Below are 15599 nucleotides of genomic sequence, written 5' to 3' on the forward strand. Positions count from 1 at the left end.
TCTCTATGTAGAGCAGTATTGTCATCCATAGGTGAAGAGAATGCAGTCAAGTACATGTACAACTGTACTTAACAACCTGTATTCTATAAAACAAAAGAAATTCCAAATGACTATTTTTTGTTAATGTAGCACTGTCTAATTTCTTCATTGATCAGGGACTGGGTGATGCCAAGATCCCTTTTGGTAAAGGGAATTCTCCTTGAAAAAAAAAAAAAAAAAAACTGTATTGAAATGTTTAAAGTCATAATAACATTATGTTGCTGTTAAAACTTAATCTAGATCATTTGCTCTAATGCCCCAGTCATATACTGTATACGCTGTTATTTTCGCGAGGGTTTAATTTACGCGAACTTCGCGAATCACAGTTGGATCGCGAATTTAACAACACGCGAAAATGTCTCCATGCCCCCCTGTTAATAGTGCATTAATGTAAGCGTCGGCGTCAATTCGCGAAAACAACATCTCGCGAAAATGTCTATGGCCTCGTCATTCGCGAAAATATCTGTACGCGAAAATAACAGCGTATACAGTAATTGTGTGTGGCACTGTGCCAAAAAAGTAATTTTTCTGCAGACTCCCATGAATGCCTTTCCGGAGGTAAAAATTCTCCCGGATGGTCTGTATCCAAGCACTGGATAGTTACATTCACTTATTGATAGAATAATTTAGTTACAGTAACTTGCATTAGTCTGCATCCCTGGTGACTCCCTGCTAAATCTTAAAAATTTCAAAATTTTGCAGGCTTGGAAGCGTAATCTTGTGTTTCACTACGACCACTCACAGACAGATTTCTGTCTGCCTACACTGTATGACCCTGTGGACGCCTGAGCACACACTGTGTTTACTCTCTGCGGCGGACATACATACCTGTAACTCAAGATAAGCGACTGTGTGACTGGGGCTTTATCCATATAGGACTCAAATGTTTCATTAGTTAATAACAAAGCAATGTGTTTAAAATGTGATTTAACCTTCATTAAACACATCAATATGCACATATCGTGCATACAGTGTATACACACACACGCACCAGACAGATCTGTACATCGCAGTGTATGCCATAGAATAATTTTCAGATTGTCTGAACAGGTTCACTACATTGCTTTCCCCTTGTGACTAGCAGAAACATAAGAAAAACATATAACTGGGACCCTGACATGTGTTGCTTATCAGGGAACCCCCATTCAACAAGTCAACGATGAGTCATGGAGTTACCGTTTATAATTACATTGCACATGGACAAAATGAGTACCCAGTAGTTAGACACACACTTTTCTGTTAGATTATACATAGAGTGATCTCCTGATTATAATATCAACATAAATTCCAAAGAGAATAAAAATTTGACTGTATTGTGAGGTAAGTAATGAACAGTGTATCATACATATTCAAATATTACACAATCCATAATGTATGATTTTGAGGGAGAAAGAGAGTGAAATATGGCAGAAATGCTGATCCTACCCTGAAGGCCAATAGTGCATTAATTATGAGTCATGTTGATGATCTATCACGGCCGAAGAAGCTGTGTCATGAGCTATTGCTCTATCAATCACAGCCTCAACGCCAACTCCAACTGAACCTTTGCAATACTACAGACCTGTTTGGTTCGGGTGCTGTTTTTTATGTTAATGTCTATAATTTCAGCCATAATTGCAGGCTTCAGTATGTCTAACGATGATTTAGGCACTGAAATAGCAATGCACCTGACTCATTGCGTAGCTCATTGAATCATCTTTTTTCTTATTTGGAAGCCCCTCAGTTATGGCCAACCTAAGTTTTATTGCTTTAAAACCGAATAAGTTGATACAAGTGGCTTGGAGACACCAACAATCATGTTAGCTTGAAACAGTGTATCAGCTGTGGCAGAAAGCTACTGAAATTTTCACAGGTTGAATATCCACTTGCTCTTTCAGCAAAAGGAGCAACAATCTTATGTAAAACTTACAAGCTGGGTTTCTATCATTCTACTTAAACCACTTCTGAAATATTAAAAAGCATATAATTCTAAGAAGAATTCAAAGTATATTTGATGAAAATAGGTTTGGAAATGGCTGAGATATCCCAAAAACAAAGTAACACAAAGTGGTCTAACAAAGTGGACCTTTTATTAGAAACTCTTTGTTTCTGGACATCTCAGACATTTCAAAACTGATTGTCGTCAAATAAACTTTGAATTCCTCATAGAATTGTATGCTCTTTAACATTTGATATTTTTGGTTTCTAATTATCTCACAAAAAGTTAAAATCTAAATCTTCATCTCAACCACAACTATATCATCACTTTAAAGTCTGTATTTAACAGGTCAATAAAGTCATGTCTTTCCCATTCCATATCTTTTCTCTTATCCTGTCACTGATGTCAAGGCATCTTCAACCTTCTTTCTCCAGAACACTCTGAATATGATGTGCTGACCTGCTAATGGTCATGGTCAGTCATCAATGACATCATCATGTGATCACTTCCTGAACTAATCTGGTGGTCAAGACTTCAAAAGGTCATATACACATAGCTTTCACAGATAACATGCCAATAAAAACATGAAAAAAAAAATACTTCAGGTATTTTATATTTTGTGGTACTTTTTTGCACATAGATGTACAACAACTTTAAGTGAACATCCACTTTCTGGAGATGCTGGATGGTGCTTTGTAGGTGAAAAAAAAAATATCTATATATTTCTGGCAGATACTGTTAATGTCATGAAAAAAAGGGAAATTATAATTTTTCAAGCGCATACATTGTAAATCTCTCCTAAAAGGGAGTACAATGTACACACGCATAAATTTAGACTACAGTGATACCTGAACATTACGAACAGGTAAAACTGGGCAAATCCATGTCATCAAAGATGTTATCACTGGTACGATCATTCAGCTTGATATTTTAATCCCTGATGCGATTTATTACATGGCATGACATCATGTCAAGACATAAAGTCAATTGATTGTCCTTTACATGTTCTCCAGTACAGTGGACTCCCATTATAACGAAATCCATCGGACCAGCAGTTTTCTTTTTCACACTAAAAATACAGAGAGTGGATAATGTTGCTGCCTGAATTTTTACTTTGTTGTAACCGGAATTTCATTATTATTGTGTTCACTATAACGGGAGTGCATTGTAATATGGGCATGCTATTTTTCAGAGAAACTTAACCCATTCCCTCAGGAACCGTGTGGCCTGTGTATTAAATCTACATATGGGGATTTCAAAATTTGACATGGAACGGGTTTCCATAGAGTACAATGTGATCTTAATGAACAATAGCTTCTTAGATCATGAAGTCATGCCCACATCCAAATACACAATTTATAATGTATGTTTATGCATATTCATGCAGAAATCTCTAATTACCAAAATTTTTGACCTAGCTCTATGCTCATTAAAGGGGCTGTACAGTTGTGGTTGAGGTGAGGATTTAGCTTTTAACGTTTTGCGAGATATTCAGAAATCACTCTATGAGATGTCAAAGAGCATGCAATTTTAAGGGGTATCAAAAGTTTATTTGATAAAAATCTGTTTTGAAATGGCTGAGATATCCAAAAACAAGGTGAAACAAAGAGATCCTAACAAAAAGCATGGCCTGTCGCCTTTTTATCACTTTTTTTTTTATATCTCAGCCATTTGAAAACCAATTTCCTCAAATAAATGTTGAATCCTTCATAAAATTACATGCTCTTTCATATTTCATAAGAGGTTTCTCATTATCTCACTTAGGAATGTTACAAACCTAAATACCCACCTCAACCAGTACTGTACAGTCCCTTCAAATTGTAAATATTTTGAGTTTGTTTGTTTGATTGTTTGTTTTCTTAGACATTCATAAAATATATTTGAGACAAGGCATGAAAGAAAATTTACCACACATTTGCATATCGTCATCACAAGGTGATGGAACTTGTTGTGGAGAGATATGATTGTCTGGTCATGGTCTACCTGTTTACTGTTGGGAAGGATTTGGCCCAGGTGTTCTTGACATGTATAAGAATCAATTAAGCTCATGATATGCTCTGACAAGCATGATAAACACATTTTAATGTGTGCATGTGTGCAACCAAGGAGTGGGTACAACCAAGGAGGTTTGATAGCTGGAGTTTCAACTAGCTGTAATTATTCAAACAGTTGTCAGATTTCTATTGATTTACAAAAGAATTCCACAGGTGCACTTGTGCCTTTGAAGATCGATGTTCCAAGCCGCCGTCTTGCTGAGCAATCTGAAGATTCATTTTGGAACGTTATCATAATGTTGGCCATATTTTGCTTATTCATTTATCAAATGAAATGAAATTTCAATTAATGATAAAGAATGTAAAACAAGAGTCATTTCCGTCCAGAAATTTGCGCAAAAGAGTAAATCAGAGCTGTATCATGTGAAAATGTTTGAAACTGTACCATCCTAGAAAGCTGGTTTTATCATTTCCCGCTTAATTTCCACAAGTGAAAATAATATGGAATAATCTTCAAGTATAATTCTTTATTGATAGATATATCAGATTAGTGCCCGGGTATGCCCAGTCAAGTAATTTTCATCTTTATTTCAGCATTTTTTGCTCGATTTCTATTTGCGCATCCTCGTGTCTGTACCACCTACATTTTATGAGAAGGGATAGCGAAAAGTAATTACCACCACAAAGACATATCTTCCTTTGAAAGTGGCTGGTGATTATGCAATGAGACACGAGTCAATTGTCTTCGTATCTGCACGGCAGACCCTGTTTGGCACATGCTTCAAATATTTTTGAGCGACAGCTTCGAACATCTAGCAAAGGGAATAAGACGGTTGTGACTCCATTCTCTAGAACCTCCTTGGTACAACACACAATCAACAACACTTTATTCACATTGTACACATATCATGTGTTTACAGTTCTGTGTGAATAATTTCAAACCATACAAATACCACACCCTACAAGTACCATCTTTCCCTTAAAATCCCCCATCGCGTCTTCAGATTCGACCCTCACATTGCATCAAATCAAGATGTTGAATAATGTTTGTAGTTGATTGTAGCTTGTGACTATCTTATCATTGCCTACATGTGTACATGGGTATAATCTAAACAAAGCTTCAAGATGTAATGTGTTTGAGACATTCTACAGATCTTATCCAAAACAGGGAGATGCATATACATGTATGCGTGTACACATGTCACATATGGTCAGTTTCACTGTGCACAGAGAGTACTGTAAATGTGACATGCAGTGATATTGAATTACAATGCTGCACTTTTTGACTTTGACATCCTCAATGTTGCAATGGGAAATTCTTCATTCAGTCTGTATACTGCAGAGAGAAGTCTAGGGTTCTGTATTTACTGCAAGTTACTGTTTGGCATATTTGCAATCATATGCAATATTCAGCTATGTGACAGTGTAGTTTCCATTCACAGGAGGCATGGACTTCTGGTGTTTGATGACAAATTTACCATACTGGCACAGTAATGAAATCACAAACATCAATATTGCACCATGCTACATCAATCTGAGCTACAGGTGTACAACATATGAAAGCCATAGACAGTCAGAGTGTTGTCAAGCATTATATTGGAGTAAAATGATGACTTTTCATTATTTCCTATGATAAAAGAATGACAAAAAAATTTCAAGCATCTCAAGCCTTGTAGATTCCATCATTAAAGGACAAGTTCACCTTCATAAACATAAGGATTGAGAGAATGTAGCAATATTAGTAGAACACATCATTGAAAGTTTGAGGAAAATCGGACAATCCGTTCAAAAGTTATGAATTTTTGAAGTTTTTGTGCAGTCACCGCTGGATGAGAAGACTACTGCAGTGTATGATGTCACATGCGTACAACAATATAAGGAAAATATAAAGAGAATTTCACAAAATTTCATCTTTTGAAAAAAAGTACACATTCCCTTGACTCGTTACTGACATATGTTATGGGTAATATTATTCCCATTGCCTTTAGAAAGAGGCAAGTCAAGTGCTCTTTTATTATGCGAAAAAAAGTGAAAATATGTTGAATTTTCTTTACATTTTCTTTATACGGTTGTACTCATATGACATCACGAGCCTTAGTAGTCTCCTCATCCAGCGGTTCCAATACAAAAATTTTAAAAATTCATAACTTTTGCATCGACTGTCCAATTTTCCTCAAACTTTCGCTGATGTGTTCTACTAATATTGCTGCATTCTCTCAATCTTTATGTTTATAAAGGTGAACTTGTCCTTTAAGAGATTAAATGAAACCACTTTAAATGTGCATGTGACTTTTTCAAACTGCCTTTAAAATACAAATTGTCTCTAATCAACTTACCTGCAAACTTTTTACTCTTCTCATCCATAGAAAAGAAGCAGTGATCAAAGGCAAATGTCTGGAAGAGAAGGAAATAAAAGATAATAATTTTTCATATATTTTCTTCAGAGCAGCATACATACACCATAGGATATACAATTGACTGATACAGTTTGACATGATACCTAAAATGTCAATGCTAGTATATTGCACTGAATCATCAGTTTCAATGCCAATACATTGGTGACTGTCAACAAAGATAAATATTTTTTATGTTCCACTATTGAATTTATCACAGAAAACCTGTCCTTGTTAGATGTGGGAAATGATAGCAATTCGAGACTGCACAAACATCAACAAATGACTCAGGATTGTTTCTAAAAATCATTTGGAGTACACAGACTGAATCAAACATTTTAAATAATACAATGCCCACTTGATACAACTATGATATTTTCACTTTGATTCCTAATAATTTGTATAGAATTTCATGACAGTCCTCAGCTTAGTTTTATCTAAATTCTTCTTATATTGTTTTTTTTTTTTTTTTTTTTTTTTTTTTTTTTTTTTTTGGTCAGATGGTTTGTACAGTGGTTGTTTTACAAAGAAATAATACCAATAAAGATGCAATGTCATCTGGCAGATTCTTGGTACTTCATGTGGAAAGAGACATCATAAAGCTTTAGGAATCCTTGCAACATGAAATTTGATTTATTTTTTGTTTAAAAATTCCATATAGATGCACTTTACTGTATTTCCAGCCAGACTAAAAAGGAAATACTTCACTGGGGAATGAAACCCAAATATAAATGTGGATTGAGTGAATGCAACAGAGTTAGTAGAGCACATGAGCAAAATTTTGAGGAAAATGGGATAATCCCTTGAAAAGAAAATATAGAGAGAATTCCAAAAAGTCATTTTAATGAAAAGTACAAATTCCCTTGATTTATATAATTCCTCCTGCTTTCTGAAAGAGGTAAGTCAAGTGCTCTTTCATTATGCTAGAGATGTGAAAATATGTTGAATTTTCTTTATATTTTCATTTCCATATATGACATCAGAAAGTGTTGTAGTCTAATAATCTAGCAATGGCAGCATCAAAGCTTTAAAAATTCATAACTTTTCAAATAATTGTCCTCTCATTTTTACTGATGTGTTTTACTAATATTGCTGCATTCCCTCAATTCATATGGGTCTCATTCTCCTTTACTGTTGTCAAAAGACACACTGACAAAATAAATAATCAGACAGAAGTTGTTGAAAGAAAACAATTGAAAAACAAAAATAAAAAGGAAAAGCACAAGTTACTGAAGCATACATTACGTGGTACTACAATGTACAGACTGTATGTGTTTGGACCACAGACCAAAATCAAAATTGGGCTCTGGGGATTTCAGTAGCTATGACTGACTTCCTCCAAAAGATGAAAAAAAAAAATTGGGGTCATTGCTATTCGCATAAATTTCCGCTCTCCCATCCACACAGGAAGGATTGACGTTCTCTGTATCCCTGCAACCTACCAAGCCAGCCATCCAGATACCAGAGAATTTATTTTGATTGACATAACACGGATGCCAGCTGATTCTCTGACATGATAATGAGTCCAACTGTTCCCTGCTCTGGTATAGACCAATTCAGTTTAGGTACTTTTTTTTCCCCCGGTAATTTCTAACTGGGGGCTTCAAGTATGCCTAACAAAAGATAATTTATGCACTGACATAGCAACACACCCGACCCATTGCATAACCAATTGAAAGTGCTTTTGTTCTTCTTTGGAGGCCCCCAGTTAAAGCTGCCATTAGTTACAGTGCTCTGAAATCAGATTCATCCATACGCGAAGAATTCAAATCAAGAGTATGTTCACTTTACAGTTCTGCTTTAATGCATTTAAACCAGCTGTTGGAAATGGCTATAAAATTGAGGACCCTTTCATTTTATCTGATATTTTTTGCCACAGGGGAAGAATGATAACATTGATAGTAATTGAAATTTATCAGAATTAATTTGGGAATTAATTTGGGAACAAAGTAGCATTTCATGTTAGAAATTTTATTGCACTTCATGAGTGTTTCTGCAGTCCAAAGTATTGGGCAGTATCTATAAAGAAAGTTTTTCAACACTACATTGTATAAAATTCATACTAAACATAGGATCCACTACTCACCTTTGTTCCTTTCCTGATTAGTTCCAATAATACAGCAGCATGGAAGACAAATGAAAGAAAAGAGAAAAGAGAATCAAGAATATCAGCATTACACAGGTGTTTGGTTTATAGTGCAGATGTCAAATTAAAGGACAAGTTCACCTTCATAAACATAAGGATTGAGAGAATGCAGCAATATTAGTAGAACACATCAGTGAAAGTTTGAGGAAAATTGGACAATCGATGCAAAAGTTATGAATTTTTAAAATTTTTGTGTTGGAACCGCTGGATGAGGAGACTACTAAGGCTCGTGATGTCATATGAGTACAACAGTATAAAGAAAATGTAAAGAAAATTTAACATATTTTCACTTTTTTCGCATAATAAAAGAGCACCTGACTTGCCTCTTTCTAAAGGCATTGGGAATAATAACAAGTCAAGGGATCTGTGCTTATTTCAAAAGAGGAAATTTTGTGAAATTCTCTTTATATTTTCCTTATATTGTTGTACGCATGTGACATCATACAACTGTACACTGCAGTAGTCTTCTCATCCAGCGGTGACTGCACAAAAACTGCAAAAATTCATAACTTTTGAACAGACTGTCCGATTTTCCTCGAACTTTCAATGATGTGTTCTACTAATATTGCTACATTTTCTCAATCCTTATGTTAATGAAGGTGAACTTGTCCTTTATTATATTGCTGACACTGTAATATTCATACACTTTATGGATTAAAACTGCAATTGAGTGGTGGTGGTTGCCACTCTTGTACTATATTATTGAACTTCATTCAGGTACATATGCAGGCAGTGCTAACCCAATTTATAATCGGGACCTACTTGGCAGAAACACAATCAATGTAATAAACTTAAACATGTTATTTTCACTGCTTTCATTGAAACCACAAATCACCTTATTGGAATATGATTTGTCTAAAACACTTCCATTTGCCCTCACTGATGTAAAAGAGTGGTAACTAAATAAACAGAAATAATCGTAGGGATTTCATTTTATTTTTCTTCAGAATGGTTGGAATCTGGACACACTCTGCCAATTGCAGTCTACTATATGCTGTACAGCAGTAGGACATACCGGTAGTTTGTGCGACTACACAGCACAGATATGTCAGTATTAATTGTAAGGTGGTACTGTGCTAGCGGTCACATTAACTGCCATTAACTTCTACCTATACTGTGTATGCACATTAACTCAGTGTTACGGAGTACAGAAAGTCAACTTCTTTACATGCATTCCATACAATACTGTCACGTCATGCGAGTCTGTATGTGTAGTGTGTTTGTGGATAGGTGTGTTGTGTGCGTGACAGACAGAAAAAAAATACAAAGGATTTATCGACAAGAAAAAAAGAAAAAAATTTAAAAATGATGTGTTTATCGTTCAGTTTCACACTGTGCATGTAGATCCCTTGAATGATGTAATGAATAATATTCATTGTTGAATAATACGTTCATGACTGTTAGCAGCACTGCCTGTTTCTCAGCATTGACAGGCCAAGGGTCATTGGCATCCTAACTCATGTGAACTCTGAAGAGGATTATTACACACAACATGAATATGGAACATTCAAGTGATAAATCTTCCTAGACTTTAAAACTGCTGTGACATTTTTTCTTGTAGCTTTGCCTCTTGAGTGCCATGCATGTGTATATTGTACTTTTTCCTTGGATAAGCAAGGACCAGTGGAACAATCATACCAAGACATCATGACATAAAAAATTTACAAAACAATTACACTGTACATGTATAGATGTCTGTACTTCTGACTTTCTGTTTGTCTTCTTCCCATCTCTTTCTCTCTCTCTTGAAGAAAAAGAAATATGATTTTAATATAAATTAGGATTGGGATATAATGATTAACACAAACAAAGTATTCTTGAGGTGTAGTGCCATGATTTCAACCAAATGTAAAAGAAAAATAAGTTACCTGATAAAGTAAATCCATCGATACTCCAGTATGTTTCAACATGAGTAACATTAAATAGTACAGAAAAAGTTTAATTAACTTTGCATTCATGATACATGTATTCCACTATATCAAGTATACACAATACATTCCCAGTAATACATGTACACTAGCCTAGCATACTTGATACTCCACTATCAGTATACACTGTACATCCCAAGCAATGCACAGGCCACTCGTATGATCCTCCATTATCAATCATTTCAGAGGTGCAATATATTTAGCATTTGGGCAACATCTCCCTTTTATTTTCCAGTTGAATATAGGGCATTCTACAGTAGACATTGGTTGTTATGCTGGATAAAAGCTAGTACACTTGTGTACTTATCCAACAGCAATTTGGTGGTAATGAGCAAGGGGTATGTCGGTTACCAAATTTTGAGGTTTTTCTTATCTTTCTGTCTTCTTTCTTTCTTTCTTTCTTTCTTTCTTTCTTTCTTTCTTTTAATTTTGCTTATTTTCAACACCCTGATGTCAATTAGAAGAAATATCTAAACTCTTAAAGAACAGTATGCAATAAATATTTCAAGCTAAAAAGAAGAGGCTACATTAGAGTGTACTGTCCTATTCCAAACACAATTCCCTGTAAATGTGGTATCCAGCTACATCAACTACCCTAATATACATAGAACATCTGAAGCTAATGCAGTCATCCTAACATTGTCAGAATCAGCACCTCACTGCATTTCACAGGCATTCTCACCATCCAATACACTACTCAATGTCCAAAAGGCTGTAAGGTCAAGGAAAGCAAACACTTTGATGCAAGAAAGACGCAGAACCTCTCCTGACCTTACTGAGGGTACACACACTGACAGGAGCTATACAACTTGCTGGTTGTCTTACTGTGTGTCACATGTGAGCTGTGGATGTGTTGTGTCTAACCTTGGGGAGTAAAAGGGAATCAATAAAGAATGTCTTGTCTACTTCAGAGAGAAAGAGTCAAGAGAAGATTGCATAATATCTGCACTCTTATTCTCTGTCATGGCTGAAGATTACAAGACACTTGATTCTAAATGGGAATGAAATGCATCAGTTAGGGAAGGTTTGTATCACCAGCCAAGCCTTCACAAACAAACCTAACAACTTCAAATTTTACAGAAAAGGTCAAACAAAATGTCCCTGTGGTTAAAAAGGGTATAGGATATATCTTTGATGACAATATGTCTGTAAACATTTCAGCATTTCACACAATCTGAGAAAAAAAAAATATATATTTCTAAATATTTCATTAATTTTATGAAAACTGTGCGAGTATCCATGAAAAAATACTAAAGGTCTAAAACTAGACCAAACTAAATGTGGTGTGCATTTTGCAAAACATGATTCCTTAATAATGCTTTATAAATCTGTCTTCTCCTGGACCTTTGACTGGGTTGGTCCAAGGAGGACCCTAGCCTGACACAAGCCAGAAATGTCTTTGTCCATTAGCTAAAGTGTGGCACTTGTGATCAGCCAATCTCATGAATTGGTCTTGTAAAGGTGCTCAGTGACTGCTGTGTGGGATCATTTATTAAGTTTCATTACCAGCTGGAAATGAGAGCTATTAATGACTTCCTGAGTGGACAAGTTTCTACCCAACTGGTATTGTTCTGTTACAAGGTTAATCTGACAGCCTACTAATCGGGCTGTTGGGAAAATTTAACCTTAAAATTCAATTCAACAGGAAGTGGTATTCAAGTAATATCAGGTACACTTAATTATATCAAATTCCACCTTAAAACCACAGACAGTCATATCCAAACTACTATTGGAGCAGAGGAAAACCACTTCAGCACCTGGTGATCAGCAGAAAAAAAAAAAAAAAATCAGCCCGACATTGCACAGGATATTGCAAAACTTTGCATGTCAGGAGAGCAGTGAATACTGAGGTAGGCTGGTTCCAACAAGACTAGTCAATTGTCAGCATGCTGTGATCTATCATTCCTTTTATTCAAAGGTACTTGCTACTTGTATTGGAGTTCTTCGAAACACACAGAAACATAAAATACCAATATTCATATTCATTACAAAATCAAAATTTATATTACCAAAAAGAAGAGTTCTTAACACAGCTTTGAATTTAACAAAATCTGTAAAACATCTAATGTTTATTAAAGGTGCAATCACACATCGCCGGTTTAGATGGCGGTTCATGGCGGTTCAGCAAATCGCCGTGCTCCGCCAAAGACCGTGTTTACACCGTACACAAACCGTGGTCATCCGTCGCTCATCCGCCATGAACCCCGAGAACCGCGGGGAACCACCAGAAAAATTAAACATGTTTAATTTTTCGTGGCGGTCTTGGCGGTTTGAAATGGACCGTGTTCACATCGCCGTTCATCGTGTAAAGAACTCCATCCTCCGTGTTTGCACCGCAAGATCCGTGATAATACCGTGTTAACACCGCCATAATTTTCAAGCGAAAAGAAACAATGAACTTAAAAGAGAATAATGGCTCCGGCGACACTTCGTGGCGGAGCAATAAAAAATGGAGAAAAAAAGCAAAGATGAACCCATAATCCAAGATCGGGTAAATATATTGAATGCTATAGTTTCCTTACTTCTTTAACACATATACAGTAAGAAATAAAGTTTAATGTTCAAAAAGTTGTTAGGTATGTTGAATTACCTCATTTACATTAAAACCATCACTTACATTAAAAGGTAAGTTCATAATTTTTATTAAAGCTTAACAGCTTTTAAGATGGCCAGCAACGTGAACCTGAAAAGTTATACACAGAAGACTTATGTAAATATGTTATGTTGATACAGAAATGTTGAAACTTAAGAGAGTAGAGGGAAAAGCAACATTGAAAAAAAAAAAAATCACCATTATTGTGTTACGTGAACCTGTAAGTAAAGAGGAAACTATGCACACATACTGTATATGCTTCTTTGATAATGTATAATGTACATGTCTTTTTATTGACTATTGTTAAAGATATTATTATTATATTATCATCATTGCCGTTCTTATAAAGCGCATAATACCTTTAGCAAGGTCTCTATGCGCTTAAGAGGGGGAACAAAAAGATAAACAGGAAAAGGTAATGTCAGAAACAGCAACATGCTGCATTAATCATCATCTACAATCACTATGTTACTATTTTAACAGATAAGTTTTTAAAAACATTTTGGACTTATTGATGGAACTTGCATGTTTTATCACTTGGGGTGCTGTTCCACAGTTTTGGGGCGGTATAAACTACGTTTATCATAGTAGTTTGTTGTAATGGATCGAGGGTATCACATACAGATTCCCCTTACGATTTAGGAACTCTCATAGGCTCATATTTCACAAGGAGCTCTGAAAGGTAAGAAGGAGCAATTTTGTGAAAACATGGATAAACAAGCAACAAGATCTTAAATGCAATACGCGAAATAATTATGTGAAAACTTAATAAAGAAAAAGAGAGATGTTGAAACAAGCAAGTACTTGTACATCACTCGATAAGTAAACCTGCAAATGAACAGGATTCTTTGGAAACTTTGTTGGATTCTGCTTTGATATGTATGTCATTTAATGACAGTTAATACAGATATTTTAAAAATCAAAAGAGAGAAAAAGCACGTTGAAACTTGAAGATAATTGCTTGTTGCATTACTTATATCAATCTGTAAAACACAGGGGGCTACGTTTCATAATTTCTTTAGAATTTAACAAAGCAAAACGCTCCTTGTTGCAAGCCATTGAGGACTAGTGAAAGGGCTCTGATTGCATCCAACTACATGGGCTTGGTATGGACTCCTCCACCTTCCGGGGAGATCCGTGTTACTACCGCGTCAATCCGTGTTTGCTCCGTGTTCAAAACGTGTTGAGAACGTAGTCACATCGCGTTTAAGTGCTTTCCGCCATCATTGGGACACGGTTCACGGCGGTTTGAGAACCGCCATGAACCGCCATCTAAACCGGCGATGTGTGATCGCACCTTAAGGGAAGATTGTTCCATAATGATGATGCCATTTTCCAAAAGCCCTCATATCAAATATCTTGGATTTCACACTTACACTGCCAAGTTAATTTGGGGATTAAAAGAAGCTTTTTACTGCTTTCCATTAGTGCCACTTCTCACTGGATGTGTACAATAAATATTGATCTCACATGCTCATGAACTTTAAAACCCTCATAGATTGGAAGAGATTTTTTTTTCAAAAGTCAATCAATATCTATATGTATCATATTAGAACTTCACAAATCAAAATAGAAGAGCGCATCATCTCTCTCATTGTTTGTAAAAACTATGAAGCAGTTTGGGTCTTAAACTGGAAAATGACACAAATCATAATTTTTATTTTTTATTTCAATGGAGTCAATACTGTTATTCATAATTCATAAGCACTGAAATGTGCTATAAAAAGAATTTGCTATAAATTATTATTATAATTTATAATTTATTATTATTATTATTATTTCCTGAATACTTTAATGTTTATAATGCTACTGAGCATAAGGTGTATATGAAGGCCAGCATATTTTGGTAATTATGTTAAAATTTTATTTCATTTCTGAAGAAAAACAATTTATATACTTTTTTTTCTTACAGACTCAGAAAAACCATAGTGTAGTCTTTTTGAATACAAAGAAATGTATATTTCTAAGAGAGAATTGAAACCTGAAAGTAGCAACAATGGTCACTACCTATACGGTTTTCTATGTAATCCACGTTAGATTGTACTGATGACCCAACCCTTTTCCTGTAAGTCCTATTTCTTTGAGTTGGCTCCACCTAGTGTGCAATAATGTATGCTCATGAATCCAACTGTATTGTTGATTTGCATTCAGTGACTCTACAAAATTAAATTTTTTTTATCAATGAGATAGGTTCTGTTTTAACCCGTTGAGGATGAACTGATTTTGCTACAACACACATTTCCCACAGAGACCTGCCCAAGTATTCTCGGGACTCGTCCGCAATGGGTTAAGGCACAAACACTTTGTTTCGGGGAATATATAAATTAGCAGTCTTCATAGATCTTTCAAGGAATGCATTCAGATTGAACAAAATAACTATTTACTGGACAAATCAATATGACACTTGAAGAACATTTAAGGAAACTGTCAAGGACTGGGTTTGCACATCAACTGCACCAAATTCAGTATAACATGTGTGCATGTTTATGAGTGCATGTGTCTTTTCATGGTACATTTGTATGTAATTGGGTGCATAATGTTATGCTTCCACAACACAAAATGGGGTGGCTATACTCAAGCATATGACT

The 15599-nt window shown here is 35.4% G+C and overlaps 1 protein-coding gene across 1 annotated transcript in view; it reads right to left on the reverse strand.

Moving 5' to 3' along the window:
• LOC140239567 (kinesin-like protein KIF13A) overlaps positions 1–6341 on the reverse strand; it is a 100478-nt gene extending 94137 nt beyond the window's left edge. Inside the window, exon 1 of the mRNA XM_072319399.1 lies at positions 6288–6341. Within this exon, the coding sequence (XP_072175500.1) occupies positions 6288–6315 (28 nt within the window). The 5' untranslated portion in view covers positions 6316–6341. The remainder of the gene's footprint in view (positions 1–6287) is intronic.
• Between the last annotated feature and the right edge of the window lie 9258 nt (positions 6342–15599).

Source organism: Diadema setosum, chromosome 16, assembly GCF_964275005.1.
Source record: "Diadema setosum chromosome 16, eeDiaSeto1, whole genome shotgun sequence".
NCBI classification, from domain to species: Eukaryota; Metazoa; Echinodermata; class Echinoidea; order Diadematoida; family Diadematidae; genus Diadema; species Diadema setosum.